At 37.8% G+C, this 19,222-nt stretch overlaps 1 protein-coding gene across 1 annotated transcript in view; it reads left to right on the top strand.

The window, feature by feature from the left end:
• IL20RA (interleukin 20 receptor subunit alpha) overlaps positions 1 to 17,902 on the top strand; it is a 22,159-nt gene extending 4,257 nt beyond the window's left edge. The window contains exons 3-8 of the mRNA XM_085313104.1: positions 9,224 to 9,353; positions 11,244 to 11,422; positions 12,075 to 12,250; positions 13,611 to 13,755; positions 14,313 to 14,452; positions 16,869 to 17,902. Of these exons, the coding sequence (XP_085169230.1) occupies positions 9,224 to 9,353; positions 11,244 to 11,422; positions 12,075 to 12,250; positions 13,611 to 13,755; positions 14,313 to 14,452; positions 16,869 to 17,813 (1,715 nt within the window). The 3' untranslated portion in view covers positions 17,814 to 17,902. The remainder of the gene's footprint in view (positions 1 to 9,223; positions 9,354 to 11,243; positions 11,423 to 12,074; positions 12,251 to 13,610; positions 13,756 to 14,312; positions 14,453 to 16,868) is intronic.
• The last annotated feature ends 1,320 nt before the right edge of the window (positions 17,903 to 19,222 follow it).

Raw genomic sequence — 19,222 nt, 5'->3', positions numbered from 1 at the left:
AAAAAAAAAAAAAGTAAACAAGGTATAGGACAGAAGATATATGAAGAGATTAAATTGGCTATAGCTTATTTTTCTTTTAGAAAATAGATGTCTGAAGAGGAATGTATTCATCCATTCTTTTCCTGTCTGCCTGGCTACCACAATAGTATTTTAAGCTGAATTAAAGGACCAGAGGAAGGCAGTAGTCCTTTCTTCCTTTCTTTATTCCCCAGCATCCTAAGGTAAATCTCACCTGATAACTAAGTTATTTTTCAACCTTCAGTTTTCCACTTTCTTTTTTTTGTGAAGAGAATAGGAATGTGACCGAAGAGAGGGTAGAAGAATGTTGCTTCAGGTGAAAGGACCTTATATGCTGTTACCAAGATTAATGTATTTGATCTTAATTGCACTTCATTCAGAAAAACATAAATGATTATTACAGCTCTTAGATGAAAGAGGATAATTTATTTCCTATTAGTTTCTCAAAAGCTTCCTAGAGCTGGAGGGGGCGGTGAAGCTAGTATTTATTATTGCCAGTGGTTTGCACAAGATTTCTATGCTCTTGGCTTTCCTTATCTTTTCTGAAGGTGCATAAATATCTTGGTMTTTGGATGCACCATAGTCAAAAGTAAAGGTACAGGAAGTGGCTTACAAACACTAGAAACTGGCAGTTCTGAGAAGGCTGAGGCACAAGTAATTGCTGATGGTGTTTTTTCACATTATAAGAAGGTAGCAAACAGATACTAAAATAGAGCTATTCAGCTTTTCAAATCTAAATCAGCTTGCAGTATCTCAAACATGACAGAGTTAACTTCTAAATTTAAACATCAGTATAGTGGATGATCAGGTTTCTACAGAGAACATCAAAATGTGTATACTGTTTCTTTCAACTTCAGCAATAGAGCACTGTCCCTCATATCCAACTAGGTATGTTACCTCTTTAATAGCATTTCTGAGGTAATCCTTAGTAACTTATATGTAAAAGAAGTAGATGACTGTGCTAAATGACTTGCTCTGTACAGGAAAAAAAGCAATTCAAATCTATAGGCTGGGTAAATGTGTCTAAAAATCATGACTGGTGGTTTTAACAAAAAAAAAGTACTTGTGAAGTACAGGAAAGAGACTAAAAATAATACTGTAACTATTATTAGATGCTGACTAGTTCACATCTGAAATTACTATGGGAGTACTCTGAACAGTCATATGGTGCCTCAAAACATGCCAGACCATACCTCACAGGAGACTAACAGAAATGTACAGGTACTTTAGCATACCTTCACTGCTTGTGAGCTCACTACATGCAATTGTCCAACGTGAGGCTTTAGCCTCCCTTTGTTTGGGGCTTCTCAGTTTTTCCCACACATATCCCTCCTGCCATTTCAGCAACCACTTCCTAATCAATAGGTCTGGACGAACTGAACRCTGAGGGTAGCAGAGGGCTGTCCATTTAGGGCTGATTTGCACTGATGTCCAGGTTCTCAAGAAACAAGTATAAATACGGTGCACGAGGAGGAAAAAATAACTCTGAGTACTTCAAGCAGCAGAAGAAATCCCGAGCAGGCTACTTCAAGTCTGCCATGGTGTTCCCAGCACATCTCTGACACTGTGCAAAGAGCAAACTCAGAATGGTGCTGGGCATCCTACAAAGTGAACTCAAATCCAGTGCTCTAATGAAGAGCTTGTTCCAATACTTTCCAGCTTTGCAGGTTGGAAACGGAGCAGGTGGAGCAGGGGAGGAGAGCTTTTTTCTCGGAGGAGATTTCCCAAAGCGTAGGAGGAGGAGGTGAGCTGTGGCCCACGTGTGTGGTTTGGCATGAGGCAAGGTCTCAGGGAGGTAATAGGAGGTGCCCATGCAGCTATGTAACTCTGCAAAGGCATGCCTGGCTCTGTGCTGCACTGCCTACTATTACGCTGCTAAAACTGAGGAACATCTGTAGATACCTATGAGACAGAGTATGGAGCTGTGAGGGATGGACATGAGGGATGGGGTTGCAACCTCTTGTAATATTATCTTGCCATTGGCTGGAGGTGGAAATAGACCATTTATTATCTTTCAGACTTGGGTGGCAGTATGACCCTGTCAGCCCAATCAAGGTATGGCAAGCCTGCAAGGTGTATTAGTCCTACCTCCCAAGTCTCTGGTTTAGAAAAATATGTTCAACTTGCATCTTTCGAGGATTGGCTTTCCCTCAAAAATGAAGGCAAGGCCTCATCTTCCAGTCACCTCATATTCAATCTCATGCCCAGAGGAAAATGTGGACTCAGAATARGATGTGTCACTTAAGCAATTAGGTTGGATTCCAGGAGAAACAAAATCTCTTGTCCAGGCAAGTCATTAATAGGTCAGGGAGCAAGGAGCAATACCCTTTAGGCAATAAATACAATGTTATCAGTTCTAATTGCCTAACAGATATTAACCAGTGCTAAATGAGGCAAGCCAAAGCTCATATTTGCTTAGTCTATGTGTAAAATGTGTGTGTGTATATATATATACACATATATATACACACATATATATATGTAATTTGTGGCTTAGGAATTGGTCCAAAACATGGTGTGTCAGAATTCAGCTGAGAGCTGTCAGACGGGATCTGTTTTCATGCTCTTTCATTTCAAAAAGAAAGTTTATTTAACCCTTGAGTATTTGAAAAACAAATTTAATATGCCATAGGCCTTTAATTTTTTTTGTCAAAACATACGTGGGTTTGTATTCCAAACTACAAAATGTCAAGTTAAATTATTTTTATTTGTTAAAAAAAAAATTCGCCTTTGATTAGATTATCACTCGGAATCTTCTTGAAGAGGTTGCAAATAATTTTACAGAACACCTCTTGAACTTCACTCAGGTTGTTTCAGGCCAACATTGATGATGTCATTGCTCAAAATTGACAGATATTGTAACTACAATAGCTTTTTCCTCTTGGAGTGCATCAAGGAAGTGTTTTTCCAGTGGAGGAAGGATAGGTAGAAGCAGCTTTACTCTTGCACTTGCAAACCTTCAAAGTTATGGGAAGAAAATACAATTTATTTCATTTCTATCTTACCAACTAGCAAAATGGAGTAGTCATCAGCTGCCACAGCAATCTCCATCTGCCTTCCAGCAAACCTTCAATGGACTGGGAAGACTTTCTTATCTTTTCTGACTATGGAGTGATGGACCCACTAATGGACCCACTCAAGCCTCTGAAATGATTTTTGACTAATATCCTCTGCAAGGCTGTTTTTATAAGTTAAGGCTTGATTTGGATAGATAAACGTGAGACTTTAGACAGAGAAGAGTGCATCAGGGCAAGCTTACACCTTCAGTCTACCTTCTGTGTTTCTCCCATATGTTGGTGTGGATTTGTAAGGCTGTATTCCTACAACTCTTATTCTTTCCCCAAGTGACCTCTCATTTCCCTGCTTCCAATGACAACCACACTTATTTTCATTAAAAATGGAACCAACATGTCCAAGTCTTTTTATTCTCTCACGTTCCCCACCTCTTCTCTTATGACTTGTGCTTTTCTGTCTGCTGCACCTCTTCATTTTCATTTAGTCTTATGACTCTGTTTCTGTACCTGTGTTTTTCTCCCATTTCCCCTGTGCCCCTAATGAAAAGTCTGATGCAAGTGACTGGCTCCACTTTTAGGAGGGCAATAGTTTGCTTTGTGGTTATGTGTCAGGCACTGTTGTGACTAAAACAGGAAATCACCTCTGTACTCCTCACCACATTCTCACCAGCACTGCTGAAGTAAAGCGGTTTCACTAGCCTAGCTTAATACCCTACCATCCTAGGGCTCTAGCAACATACCAGGATAAAAGGTGGCTAGGTTATAACATGTCTTATTTGCCTTTCTCCTAGTTATCTGGTCTGTTGAATCCCAGAAAAGAGGAAAGGAGTTTAAGAAATCAGCACAGAGTAAGACTTTCAAACTCACTCTGTTCAGGAAAAAAAAAATCTTAAATTATTGCTAAATGACTAATACCAGGTAATGACATTTGCTAACGTGTATTCCTGGCTTTGCAGGGTTTCCCTTCCTCTCTGTAATTTTTGATCTCCAGTTTTGGCTCAGTTCTGCTGTTTACCATTTCACGTGCGCCCTCACGTTCCTGCATGGCCAGTATCAGCTTGCCAAAGACTGCAGATATACCAGAAAAGACAATCTCAACCATCTGCTAGTGAATACTACTCAGCATTAAGCTAAATGGACATTTGGTCTGACCCAGTATTACCATTCTTATGTTATACATAGCTGTGGGTTTTAATATTTTTCATTTCAAACCACATAACCATTTTAGGAGATGTGTTAGAGTAAGGCAGGAGAGTAAGAATTCCTTAAAGGAAATAAAAGCAGCAGTGCAGAACAAACAAGAAAGATTTTACAATAATTTGATGAAAGTCACCCAAGACTGAACAAGAAGACTACAGAAAGGGAATGAGTTACAGAATAGCCAAAAGTGAATGTTTAGTACCGCCTGTGTGGATGTATGAATGTGTGTAGACAGATATCACTGAAATCAAAACTGTTTTGAGAAGCACTGACTTGAGGAAGGCACATATACGCACTGAGCTTTATGCAATTAAAACTGACCACCTTTTTAAACCAAAAAGGCTCTTTCATAGAAAGTAGATGAAGTACCAGCAAAGCAGTCTTCTACGCATGTGAATAATCTTACTGACGTCAGTGAGGTTTTTTTGCTCACATGTTAAGATGTGTTWAAGCTAAGTTGTATCTAATTTGTAAAGTCTTGCAGTTGCTTCTTCTAAGATTAGAGCTTCGCTACTCATTGTGATGATGAAGATAAAAAACCTATAKTATTACTTTCTTTCCAGTTCAGGTGTGCAAAGCATCATGGAGATGTAAAGAATGTTATTGCCCAAGGTTTGATTTACAGCGATTCAAAAGACGGTAATAAGGGCTCCAGATTTCTCCATGCAAGAAATAAATTGAGGAAGTGACTTCGTTTTACTGGAAAGTGATGACAGCCATTGCAGGCACTGCCTCTGAGACAGACTGAACCTAGCAAAGCCAAATGTATGATAGACTTCTGCTCTCATGTAGGCCAGTGTAAACTGAAAATACTCTGTGACACCCATGCCATTAAACCTGATTAATGGAGAGAAATAAAATCAGAATAAAATTGGATATATTATGTTTAAAGACAAGATAATGACACAAGCAAGTAAATGCACATACCTCTTCACTAACTAGTGACCATTGAACACACATGCTACATGTAAGTTTTATTTTCTATGCATGTCTCCAAATACTGTTGAGCAATATATAGATATGAAAGAGTTTAGAGTTAACTCTTCTTGTAGAAGGTGAATTGCAGTAGTTTTATTCCTCTTCTGCAGATGAGTAATTGAAGAATAAAAGAATTATATGGTTTGTTCTAAGGGCAAACAAAAATTTGTACTAAAGGGGCAAGACCAAAAAATGGAAACCAAATCTCTGCTCTTAAAGTTAATGGAAAGTTAACAGTCTCACTCCGTCTGTCTTCCAAGTCACACTGAACTCAGGGCAGATAAGAACAAACTTGGTGTTGTAATGCTTTAGATCTTGAAAAGATATGGTTCTGTGGGTTCTGTTTGCTGAGATTGGCTCATCTGCTGTAGTCAATGCTTCTGTTTTGAAATTTCATTTACCACATCAGAAACCACACTGACAGGGGGGAAATTAAAAAAAAAATAACAAAAATACCTTTATATGCTATTAGTTTAAAAAATAGCAAAATATAATAAATACACAACTCCTCCTTTAAGGAAGTTTACAAATGTGCTCAAGAAATATAAATGTTTTTATGCAAGGATGGAGAAACATCAAAAGGTACAGGCAAACAAAAACCATTCAGAAAACCAATGAAGTAATTTCTCTTGTCTGTGATGAGTTAGCTGCTTCCATCCAGTACAATTCAGTGACTGTGTATTAGCCCAATAAGCAGTACAGATTTTTAAAAATATTTTTAAGACAATGGCCTAAAAAGTGAGCTGTTAGGGATGTTTTTAGCTCTCCTGTACCAGATTAAGCAGTGCACCTGCCAAATATTACTACATAGTGCAAAGCCAAATTTATCAATATTAGTCAAAGAAGTCCTATTGAATGGGGGCAGAAGTGACCTTAAGAGGTCATCAATYCATCTTCTTACCCTAGCAGAATCAACAAAGTTAGTATCATTCCTGGCAGATGTATTTTCTAATCTGCCCTTAAAAACTTCCATCAGCTCTCTCAGATAATTTATTTTCACGTGTCATTCTCCTTCCTGTAAGGCATGGAAGCATTTCTAGTGCTGTCATTCTTCCAGAAACTGAAGTCCTTTCCCTTTTCCTTATTCATGGAGGACAGATTATTCTTGTTATATGAAGACTTACTGTTTCCTCTCCACCCCCTTCGGGACAAGGTGCATCTCCAATAACTTTAGCTGACTAGGAAGCAGACAGACATCAAGGCTAGCTGACTTGACTGTCATTTATACTGGAAGGAGAGAGACACATCCGGTTTGTTCCATCCTAACTGGAGAGATGAGTCAGCCTGTGGGAGAGGTTATCTTCTGCTGTTTGTGACTAGTGTAAACTAGATGCCTGGTTCACAGGGAGCCCAGGTTGCTGGAGATAAATCTGCTGCTGTATAAAGGTTGGGATTTTCTTAATCTTTCCTCCAAAGGTTTTTTGACCTTTCAGTACATACTATATTCTCATCTGGACTCTTTCCTTAATTATTTCCTTGTCAGGCTTATTCTCAACTCTTAACTCTTTCCTTGTATTCTTACAAGGAAATGATTATTCTTAACTCTTTCCTTGTCAGGCTTTTTAGTTTTTCCTCATTATTTTCTGGTGAGAAGCTTTCATGGCTTTTACTTCTAGCACTGTGAGAAAATACCTACATTGTGTTTCCTCTTATTTGGACACTACAACAGAAGGTTGCTTTGCATTCCAGTCCCTCCTTCTCTTTCTACACTGATTGTCCAGTTGCTGTTTTAAGGGCTTAGACAGGATTGTGGTGACTTCTAATTTTTTTAATCTCTTGTTGCTGTTTATTGACTATACAGGTGATGAGTATCCTGTAGCCTCAGATACTTCAGTGCAAGGATACAGTCCAATGGCAAGAATGAAATTTGATACATGGATTTTTTGCAATCTATGTTTTATGTTTTGGTTTGTTCTTCTCAGTGGCATGTACATTAGTGTTTTAGGAACTTCTCTGTTTTACTGAACATATCTTGCCAGTTTTCAGCTGTTTTGTTAGCTCTCTCAGGATGTTTTGTCTTTACATTTGGATTAGCTTCATTTAAAGCAGAGGAATTGTAGAGGATGTTTATTTTGGAGGAAAGTAAAACCCTCTATTTTCTAATCTCACTCTATATTTGACTTGGAGGCAAGTGCTAGAGCAAAGGAGACTGGAAACTTTTCTGGAGAGCTTTTCCTGCTGCTTTCACATGCTCTAGCATCCTGAAACATTTTAATTTAATAACTGAGCCCATAGTTTGMGCCTCTGCAAGATGACAGTCCCTGGACCATTCTGTGTCCAGGCATTCAAGGAAACAGGACTTGCTACATACTCTCTGGAAATAAGTAAGCTCACCYGAAGAACTCTACCTGATTTGGATTGTTTTCCAAATAGAAAAATATCTGAAAATCACTGAATACTAGTTAAGTGCTAGAAATACAGCTTCCTACACAGCTTAATGATAAGAAGTTACAGATACAGACATATACCACAATTTTTGAATGTTAATGTATAGCTAGAGGCTTGAAAACCCCACAGTGTCTACAAGACATTTTGAAGTAGTTGGTCTCTACAGAACTGGAGATTGTTTTAACAAGCAGACTGAAGAGAGTGTTCAATAAAAGCTTTTACTATATGGTTCAAAGACAGAAGTCAGCAAGTTGATCAGGACAATAGTGTCTTTTATTTACAGAAGCAATTATATATTACCATCTTCAGGAGAATGAACACTTAAGTAATAGTGAAATATGCTATTAAAAATCTTAAGGACTGCTTAAGGAAGTAACAAAGGTCAAGGACTATTCATTCAGTTCAGTTCCCACTGTTCACTGTAATACATTTTATTTCCCTCTTCTTGTTTTTTATTGTTATCTTTAAAAAAGAACTAGAATTACATCCTTGGGGGAAGAGCTTAAAGGGTTTTGAAAAATCCTGAAAGACCACGGATTCACTTTTTCTCTTCCCCATGAGGCTCGCTCTCATGGCCGTTCACAAGAAGCTCTTTCACAGCAGCAACTGTTTCAGGGCTGACTTTAGGGGCAGCTGGTCAATACCAACTCCTATCAGCACCATCTTCATAGCAGGAGGTGCTCAAGATTGAGTAGAGATTCTGTCCCTGGGCACAGGGACCTCCATTTTGCAAGCTATTTAGCCACATGAGCATCTCCCTTCAATTTGTAGTGTTAGATGTGTGTATTGGTAGCACATGGAACTGGGTTCTTAGATCCCAGACTTGTTCACTTATTTATTTCAGAGGTTGGTGCAATGAACAATAATTCCAATGAGTGACCTAGGAGTAGGTATTAAATTTTGCCATTCTGGAAAATAAATGTAGATGATAAATGATAGCTTTAAGGTTATTGTGATCATCTAGTCAGATCTTCCAATGTGAAATTTTACTTCTGGTTATAGAGCAGTGCTTTAAAAGATATGTTGAGTCTACTTTTAAAATACCTGGTTGGATTCGTTTGATGGCCAGTGATGGACACTCAAATACAGCAAGAATTCTTGGATATTGTAAACTGTTGAGTCTTAAATTGTGCAGCTACCTAGTTACCCTCAAAAATTTTAAAGTGTTTTTACACCAAACTCATCTAGTTTTAGCATCCAGTCTCTGGATGATTCCATGCCAATGTCTCTCATATAGAAAAGCATTTTTACTGCAGACAAAAAATCTTATCTGCAGAGACCTTGGGCTAAACTAGCTAGGAACATTGTTTTGAACTTGCTGAATTTCCCTGCCCAACAACATTGTGCTCTTTGTGGAGGGGAAGACAGCTTTTAGCATTTTATTACATGCTTAAAAATAAGTATGGGGTCAGGTTTAGCTCAGTTGGTTAGAGCATGGTGCTAATAATGCCAAGGTCATGGGTTTGATCCCTGTGTGGGCCACTCGTTTGGGGTTGGAGTAGATGGTCTCCAGAGGTCCCTTCCAAACTTACCAATTCTATGATTCTATTTTTTTTCCTTATTTGGAAGCGTATATATTTGCTAATTCTTAGTGTATATTGTTCTGTTCTTATATCCTTTCCTAGGAAAATTGTATTGTTCTTTGCCTAACCCTAGGAATGTCCATTTTGAATCTATAAATATGAAGAATGTCCTACACTGGTCAGCACCAGAAGGCACAGGAGATGGAGTACTCTACAAGGTGAAGTATTCAGTGTAAGTTGGCTTGTTGGTTTTATCCCTCACTCATTTTTATTTTAGATTTTTAAAATAAAAAAAAATATTTATGCAAGATAGGACTGGTAAAAAGTGCCGGAAGGAAGACTAAAATGTGGGTTAGAAGATCCAAGCAATATATTTTTTTAACTTTTACTGCTTACTTCAGACCCTATTAAAAGTGTGTAAGAAGTCTTCCTTTTTATGAAAGGAACATAAGATGCAACATGAAAGCTTTCAGACATGTTCCAGAGAAATGAGACAAAGTAATGAAGGAGGATTGTGCTGTGGATTGGAGTCTCAGTTGCGTTATATATACGTCTAAATGAATCTGGGGATGTAGTATTTAATGGAGTATTAACAGCAACTAATGTTTCATGGGTCTTTTCTAACAGACTCAACACCCACAGATCTCTTCTGATCCCATAGATTCCTCCAATTTGGAAGTAAATCCACTGAAATTGCGAACTATTGCAGGAAACAAAGAAAAGTGATCAGAACCCTTACATTTTAAATGGTTGCACCTAATGATTGGTAGGATATCAAGGAATTTGGGTTAGGACCAAAATCTATTTCTTTTATTTATACGAGAGAGTACTTGGTTGTTCTGAAGGGCAGTACATGGAATTTAGCTTATAAAAAGGTGCAGTACTGTTGTTATTGAGGATATAATGCCCTCAGTCTTATTCTCTGCTATATATCCTTCCCTCAGTCTGGTAATTTTTTCGTGACACTAAAATCAATTTGAATCTCCAGAAGTTTCCTACAATTTGTACTGGTTACGAAAAAAAGCAAGGAGTTGCTTCTGCGACCAAAGACTGCACCCTCTTTTGCCTGACAGAGAAGTGGCATATTCTATCTTCATTAAAAAGGAGAAATTGCTCAATAATAATAGAATAAAGAWTAATTGGACAGAAGATAAAATACTCAGAGAGAGTTGGCTGCACTACCTCTGCAGGGTCAGCTGATCACAAGATTGTGTAGTCATAGTTACAGCCATCTTTTGCATTTCTGTATTCATATGGCTACTTGCTCAGAAGAGCAAGGTCTGGAGCTAGGTAGAAAGTGCTGGTGAGTGATATTATACTGGAAAAACATAGAAGCTGCCTTTTAATAAGCAGCCAAATGGGAATTCTTTTCAGTACATCGTGAATTGGAGGAACAGGAACTTCTGAGCAAAACCAGGCAGAAATTTTCCCACAAAGCCGTGATTTCTTCTAGTAGAATATAACAATTCATCAGTAGAGAAGCTTTGTAGGTARCATAGGTATGCCTCTGCTTCAACATGAAGAGTTTTGAAGTTTATTGTATCCCAGATGGAGTCTTTGTTTTGGGCAAGGAGAGAAGTAATTGACAGCTTAAAAGTCAGAGATAAGTAGTCTCCTATATAGATATTTTGGAGACCCCTGAGCATCTGTCTTCACACACCAAACAGAACCACTGGCCATTTTGGCTAGTCAACTCTTGATAGAACTCTTTGACTTTATATAAATAGTCACGTGAAACAAAAATGATAGCAAATAGACCCAACTTTCTTCTCCTATGCATAGGGTTTAAACTGAAAATGTGGAGACTGAACAGAGATTCCTGGTCTGTGCAGGCAAAACGGGACTTATATTAGTATCTCTTGCATTCTAGTTAGTTCCCTATTGCCTCTTCTGGAGAGGGCTTATTCTGTTTTGGGGTGGTTTTTTTAATTGAAAACTTGGGAAAATCTTGTGTTTTATCTCRGCTGGAATTGGGAATTCCTTGAAACTGCAAATTTCTGCAGAGCGGGGAAACTATTTTCTCAGCTCTAGTATCAATTTCTGTATGTAGATTATCAGATGACTAATATATCATGGTGATGGGGTTTTTTTACAGCTCTTTTCTCTTTCTTTTTCAATATAGATAYGGTGTTGGCAAATGGATTAAAAAATCAGAATGCAGGAATATCAGTAGAACATGGTGTGACCTCTCCAGTGAAACATCTGACTACGAAGAACAATACTATGCGAGTGTTAAAGCCTTCCTACATGGAATGTGCTCTGACTGGATAGAAACTACACGATTCAACCCTCTCACAGATAGTAAGGAAAGCTAATGACAAAGCCAGATGTTTATAGCCTTGATTAATACTATGTGCCCAGCGTGTGTGTGCCTTTACAACATATGATAGTGAGAGGTTAGAATTTTTTGTTTGAGGTTTATGCTGTTGACAGCAGTAGTTGAAATAATCTTACTAGAATTTGAATATGTATATTAAATTCATATATTTGAAACTAGCTTATGTATACTGAATACTTTGATAAACCTTCACTCAAGAAGGAAAAAATAGCTGTGGCACAGCCATTGTAAAAAGAACTCCAATTTTAAAAGGCTATATTAAACCAAGCAGTAATCATACTCCATAACACAATATCTCTCAGCAGTGCCAGATAATCCAGGAACACACTGGTAATTTATCTTATTTTAGCAAATTGAGCTGCAAAGTTGTATATTCTGCTAAGTCATAAGAATTCCTAAGTAAAATTCCAAATCAACCTTCACATTCTCAATGTAAAGGTTTTCTTAGTTATGTGGAAAATAATTTTCTACTAATATGAATGAATTGTTCAAAGTCCTACTTAAATTCTCAAGAATATTACAAAATGTAATATCAGCCACTTTAAGAAACTTCATAGTCAAATAAATGTGCCTCTGCTGCATGAAATGGCTTTATAGAAATGCTTATTTTTCCAGCTAAAATTGATCCACCCATGGTAAGCATATCTTCTACGGATAAATCTATTTCAATCATTCTGACTGCTCCTGAGAAATGGAAGAGAAATCCCGAGGGAGAATCCATATCTCTGGCTCAGGTATATCCTGGCCTGCAATACAATGTGTCTGTCCTCAACAAAAAAACAAAGAAACGGGTAAGCTTTGAAAAGGCTGTAGAACTGTACCTATTAAATCTGTGTTCTGCACTTATTGGAATGTGCTTTGTCTGCAGTAGAAGTAATTGAAATAAGATTCATAGGATGAGAGGAATTGTAGGATCATTCAGGTTGGAAGGGTGGCCTCAGGCAAACTCTACTTCAGCCTTCTACTCAAARCTTAGACTTGTTCATTCAGGGTTTTGTCTAGTCAGGTCTTCAAAACCTCCAAGGATGGAGGCTGCACAACACTGCTTGACCGTCATCATGGGGAGAAAGCATTCCATGTTTTTTATGACCTCCGTGTAGGTCCTAGGTGGCTGCTGTGAGGTGCCCTCCACAGCCATTTCCAGTATGAACAAGCCCAAATCCCTCAGCCACTTCTCTCTGGGCAAGTGCTTCAGCCCCTGGCCATCTTGGTCGCCCTCTGCTAAACCCTCACAAATTTGCCCATGTACTTCTATACTGGGGGCCTAAAATTGGGTGTGGTGCTCTAGATATGATCTAATGAGTGCTTATCTACTATCTTTTTCATTAATACAGCCAAGGATGCTGTTTGTTGCCAGGGCACACTGCTGGCTTACGTGCAGCATGGTGCCTGTCCCCAGGTGGTCTTCAGCAAAACTGCTCCCCAGCCAGTCAGTCTGGTAGCAGTACTTGCAAACTGCATCTTTTACCACTGCACTTGAGTGTCTTCATTCATTTGTCTTTTCGAATTTATATTCCATATCAAGGAGTAGTTTCCAGCATAAACATTGGAGGTGAGGAAGAATTCAGTCTTCTGTTTCTCTCCCCCTAGACACATTCTCAAGAAACAGGATCTTTACACCAAAAAGGTCCCCTTCCATCAAAGGGGATATTTAAATGACAAGATTAGCAATTAAAAGTGTACAAAAGGTTTTAAGGGCTTTTTGTTTGTTTGTTTTTTAATAAGAATATTTTACATAGAACAATTACTTTGGACTCCAAGGTCTGTATAGCTGTATCCGTTATCCTAAGGCTCCTGTCTTTACCAGTGCCTTTTATTGGTCTAGGCTTCAGCAGGGGGCTAGAGTAATGCTTTATCTTTATTATATCAGCACAAGTATGTGGCTAGTAATGGCCCATGGTTCTCCTTTATAACAAGCATGAAATTGTTTAGTAGCTGTAGCAGAACGTTGTTGAAGATGTGACCTAATAAATAACTTCAGTTTTGATTTCATTCAGAAAAAAAAGATGCAGCTAGCAGTCCTTGCAGTACCATTACACTTTCCAGAAAAATCTTGTGTTTGTTTTGTTTACAAAAATTTTGTTTACAAAAATTCTTTATCTTTCTGTGAAGTGAGGAGCTAAAAGGAAGAATCTTTTTTATGTCTTCTAGTGGTGGTTCTCCATCAGCAACAACACCTTGGTTGTGCCTTGGTTAGAACCTGGAACAGCTTACTGTGTCAGTGCACAGATACATGTCACCACGCCGCTTTTAAATAGTGGGTTTTCCAAAGAATATTGCATTGCTACTTTGAAAGGTATGTGTAGGCTGACAAATTATGGAAATAAGATCCAACTTTGAAAAAGTCTTGATGACCGAGTTTGAAAGTTCTTAATGTGTCCATTCCGAGACTGAAAAGCTAATATTATTTCCTCCCTTCTCTGCATTTGTACTGATGAAAAAAAATCCTTCACTTGAAAAATATCTTCTAGTCGGTAGGCCCTAGCTGACTGTACCTCTGAAGAAAAAGATTTGAGTTCTTTAAGTCTTAGTGAATGGAGAACATTTCTTTTCCCCAGCATGAGATTTGGGAGTGGCAGAGGTGGGTCATTTGGAGCAGGGAGAAGTTATGAACAGGAGAGGCTGAGAGAGGAACTTAAGAGTTGTTACTTCTTTTTAGAATTACAGTAATAAAAAATTGTCCTCTAGCTCAAATGTCAGCATTTTAATTGCCTCAAATTCCTTGTTTATCTGAAACATTGGTATCCCATAGCTAAAAGGCAATGTGATGAATGCTTATATTACTATGTGAATATATTTTAAAAGTTACCACATTAATGGGCAAATAAATAAAACTTTTGGGTTTTTTAACAGAAAAAACTGCAGATCAGACTGTAACAGTCCTATTTGGATATATTCTGCCTATCATTCTGGTTGTCCTTTTTATTTCAATGGCATGCTATTGGGTGCACAGGTATATTCATGTCAGCAAGCAGAAACATCCAACAAACCTGGTAAGTATTTTGTGTTGCTAATGATGTTGCCAACCTTGGCACTCACAGTAGAGCTGTGTATTCTCTGGGGCTCTGAGTCAGCAGGGAGGAAACCATAGATAACACAAAGGCTGAACATCATGCACAAATAAAAAATAAGAACTGTAATTGCCACTCAGATCAAGAAACAAGCATCACATGAGAARTGTTAAATACAAGAAAAACAGAGGGATAACTCAACTGCAACTCAGTTAGCAACTTGTGTAATAGGAATACAGCCTATATTCCTAAAGAGATAACCAGAGCTGACAAGGGTCAGAACAGAGCTGTTCCAATGGGAAGAGTTGTTGCTCTAGGCAAGATTTGAGGTGCACTGCAGCACGTTCCATGAGGAAGTCAACACTTTCTAAATTTACCCGGAAAAAAACACAGGAGAGATTCAATGAATACAAATTATTAATGGTTGAATTTAGAAACAAAAAGAAAGATAATTAAGGAGTGCACAAGCACCAAAGTCAGATACTGATGTTTCTGTGGGTTATTACTAGATATTACCAGATTTGACCATTTAATTATCTTTGTGAAGGTTCTAGTATATGTGCATCTCACAGATTATTTAATTTGGATTTCAAGAAATACTGCACACTATTTCCTAAGACCCAAAAATGTACCAGCAAACACATTTTGTTATTTAGATAGAATCATAGAATTGGTAAGATTGGAAGGGACTTCTGGAGATCATCTAGTCTAACCCTCAAACGAGTGGCCCATATGGGGATTGAACCCTCAACCTTGACATTATTAGCACCACACTCTAACCAACTGAGATAGTCCAAAGACAATTTCTACATAAAAATGTTCATAAGTAATCTTAGAGCTGTTCCATAAAGTTCATTAAGATTATCTATGATCTTCTAGAAAGATAAATGGAGTCTAAGAAATGTTGTTTCCAGCTCATTAGCCCAGCAGAGCTTTCACACAGCTATCTCTAAACCACTTGCTCAAGCACAGATATGCAATTACAATAATGAATGAACACTGATGTTAATCCAGTCTGCACAAGAGTGTGGGGTGGTAGACATAAGGGAGTTGCTTTTAACATGCTGCTCTAACCAAAAAAAATCTATAAAAGTGCAGAGGTGATGCAAGAAATGTTAATTAAGGATTGAATGCTTCATGGAGAATGTAAAAGCAAGGTGTAGAGCAGCTACTGCTGCACTGTGTTCAGACATGGACTGAGACACTTTCTGCACCTGACAAGAAGCCAGCTTTATACTGGGGCACAGCGGATAGTAGGGGGAGATGGCATGGTCTCTCTTTGAGAGCTAGCAGGGCAGAGGTCTTTGTAGTCGGAAAAGATAAAAGGCAATTTTGAAAAACTCCCACTCAACAGCAGAATAAATTCCGACTCCAAGAGTCTTTTCTCTTTTAACTGTATTATCAATATATTTTTATTATGTTCATTGAGCTTTTTTACGACCACATTAAAAGTTTCAATTTTATTTCTCAACTACTGGATTTAAGTAACAATTTAATATAAATCTGATATTTCAATGATAGTCACTTTTTCCCAACCTGCAAACTCTTCCACATGACTAGCCACTGTGGCCAAATGGAATTGGAATAAGCAAGTTGCTTTGGTCCAGCACATCTAACCTGGGAGACCTTTCAGGCTACTTGGTATATAGATTTGTGGTCGTAAGTATTTTCAAGCTTGAATAGAATACTAAGTGCAGCTTCTGATTGTTGTTTATGTATATATTGCATTTTATTTTAGTAATTGCTCATACAATATTTATTTCTGTCAGGAATATTATTCATTTCAGAGAAATTCCTATTGATTAACTAGGTAATTTATCCTAGAGTCACAAATGCAGCCTATGACAGAATCCACAGTGCAGACTCCATACACTGCATTTCAACCTTAATGTATAGCTTCCTCTTTGAAAGGAAACCTGTTAATATTTAACCCTTTGTGAGCGATACCATAACATGGTAGCTGACTCTCTACTTGTGGGATGTGGTTTTGACTACAATTCCTCTTCACTCTTTAAATAGAAAGGAATAGGTGCTGTAATCTGTGACCCAAGGACAACTGTGATACTTTCTCTGAAGCCACTTGAGTTTGTACTGGTGGAAACATCTGCAAAATTTGGCAAAATTGTTCTAACTATTACTTTGACATGAAGAAGGTGAGAAAAGGGAAATTAGAGCTGGTCATAATATGTTTTTACTTAAAATAGAATAAGAAGAAGTGGTGCGTATTGACACTCCTGGAAGTATATATGAGGAACTTCCTTTTTCCCTTAAATTTAAACATTGACTCTTAAAAAGGTATAACCCAGCCTTATATTTTAAAAGTAGATAACACTGTAAGAAGTAGCAAGATGGTGTTTGTATTATGCTTTGTTCAAATCAAAATGTTTTTGCTTTCCAGGTATGGCACTATAGTGATAAATGCAAGGAAAGCGTTTTTATACCTTGTGAAAAAATAGTGGTCAACCTTATCACTATTAATGTGGATGAGTACAAGCCATCTCGGGAATCTATTCATCTGTCAAAAGGGAGAAGTCTGCATTATTGTACTGTTTACAATGGCACTGAAGGGAAGAATTTGCCTCTGGAAGAAGTGCTGGAAACAAAACAGTTGCTTGATATTTCACATGAAGTGGATATTTTCTCAAAAGGGGACCAAACTAGGAACTGGCCATCTTATGGCCAGACTGTAATTAAGAATACTTTAAGCCAAAAAAATCAAAGAAATATAGAGTATGAACTTGATGTAAGGGCTGAAGACTTCAGTCCCACTCAGAAACTAATGGAATTCCATTTGAAAGAGAAGTCTTCTGCCCCTATGGAACTGCTAGGTGAGCCACATCTGGTGGGGGGCTTGGATAATATTAAAATAGGGCAGCCATATTGCCCCCAACTTGAGGTGAGGGCAGCAGATCATTGTTTAGGACAGAAACTAGAGGAACTTAATTTGAAGATGGTTCCTGCAGCAGATAAATTGCTGGGTGAGGCATGTATCAATTTGGTGGATTTGGATTCTGAAAAATCTGGGCAGACTTCCTATCCTCCGCTGGAAACAACAGCACAGAGTCTCCAGGATTCAGCTGCACCAAAGAACACAGAGAAAGAGAACGAACAGACCGTATTAGTAGATTGGGATCCTCACACTGGAAGGCTATACATTCCTACTTTGTCCAACATTGAAAATGAGGCATGTGAAGCTGTATTTCAGTGTGAGGATCCTGACAAAGAGGGAATTTTGTCCAGACTATATGAGAAACAGGTATCTGATGAAGCAACAGAGGACCAAGAAATGTATCTTCTACAATTCAAACAACAATGGGAACTTCATGTAGAAATGGAAGACTGAACAGCAATTTTCTAAAATGTTATAAAATGCAAAATCTTGTTGCACTGCCAGAGAGAATGGTGGACTCAGTGGAGCAAATGCATCTTAATGTATTGAAATTTTTAGAACTGTCACTCTGATAGGAACAGTTAAGAGCTTGGGATACAGCTTCTTCACCCCGATCTGCATCCACCCTTATGCTCTCCCACCCTACACACACAGTCATCATGCTATCTTAAAATAGTCTGTCAACTGTCAGTTGAACAACTTACTCAAGATACATTATTTATAAGAATTTCTAGCTATCTTGTAACTGATTTCAACTTCCATCAAAAACTTCCCAGGTAAAATACAATGATTATGAAATTATCTTTTAATATATATATATATATATATATATATTTTTTTACAGAAAACAGTCTATTAGGATTTTCATGGTGTAATTCTTACCAAAACAAACTACTTGTGTTTGAAAAAAAGTTATTTTTAGCAGATAAAAAAATAAATGTTTTTTTCTCTCTGAGCTCTCTGAGCACATAATAAAGCAATAAAAACAGATTTGGAACAGAAAGGAACATAGAATATCTTCTGTCCCAAAGATTCTTACAGCCATGGGACATTTCACTGGGATATTTGTTGTTTCACCTATTTTGACATAATGCAGTCCTTTCTGAGTCTCACTCCTGCCACTTGTAATGACACAACAGCTGATTTATGTGGAAGCTAACATTTTCTTCTTTGCAACAGAAGCAAAATCTTCCATACAACAGAAACAAAATGCACTCTTCGTTTTGTTTCTGTTGTATAAACGTTCTTTTACTTAATGAAGTTATCGTTTATTACTCTTTACAGATTAACCTGAACTGTGAGGTCTCTTCTGTACTATTCAGGTACATGGTCAGCAAAGGCTCAGCAGATATAGGGAAAAAGAAAGCAAGCATTAGTCATGTTTTAAACTGAGGGATAATGTGGCACAGGGAGATTCTGTGATTATCCTCCTCCACCCCAAAAGCTTACTAGATGGAATTTCTCACTCAAATTTAAACATTAGCAATATGGCATCTATTTCATAGCATGATAGTGCATTCTCTACTAGTGCATGTTTCTCTCCATTAACTTAAAGACCAGCTAGCATGACTAACTCAGATGGCACCTCTGTTCCTTCAGGCACATCCTATCTACTGTGACAGACCCAGAAAGTTTACCCATGTTCGTTCTTTGTTACCTGATGTCCTGACCAGAGCATTCAGTACAAGTTCATGCTTTCCATGAGTCCTGCGATACTTATTTAGGATAGTAAAATTACAAAATATTCTAGAAAATACTAAGGCAAGTGACATTTTTTTCTTTCAAAACCTGTCACTTTTCTATTTAATGTACTTAACAGAGGGTTTTTTTYCTCTGAACACCACAAAAAATCACAGTAGTGA

Source organism: Rhea americana, unplaced genomic scaffold, assembly GCF_003343005.1.
Source record: "Rhea americana isolate MKP2758 unplaced genomic scaffold, rheAme1 scaffold_377, whole genome shotgun sequence".
In the NCBI taxonomy this organism is placed as follows: Eukaryota; Metazoa; Chordata; class Aves; order Rheiformes; family Rheidae; genus Rhea; species Rhea americana.
The sequence above is the reverse complement of the archived record's forward strand: the minus strand, read 5'-3'. Positions and strand labels throughout refer to the sequence as shown.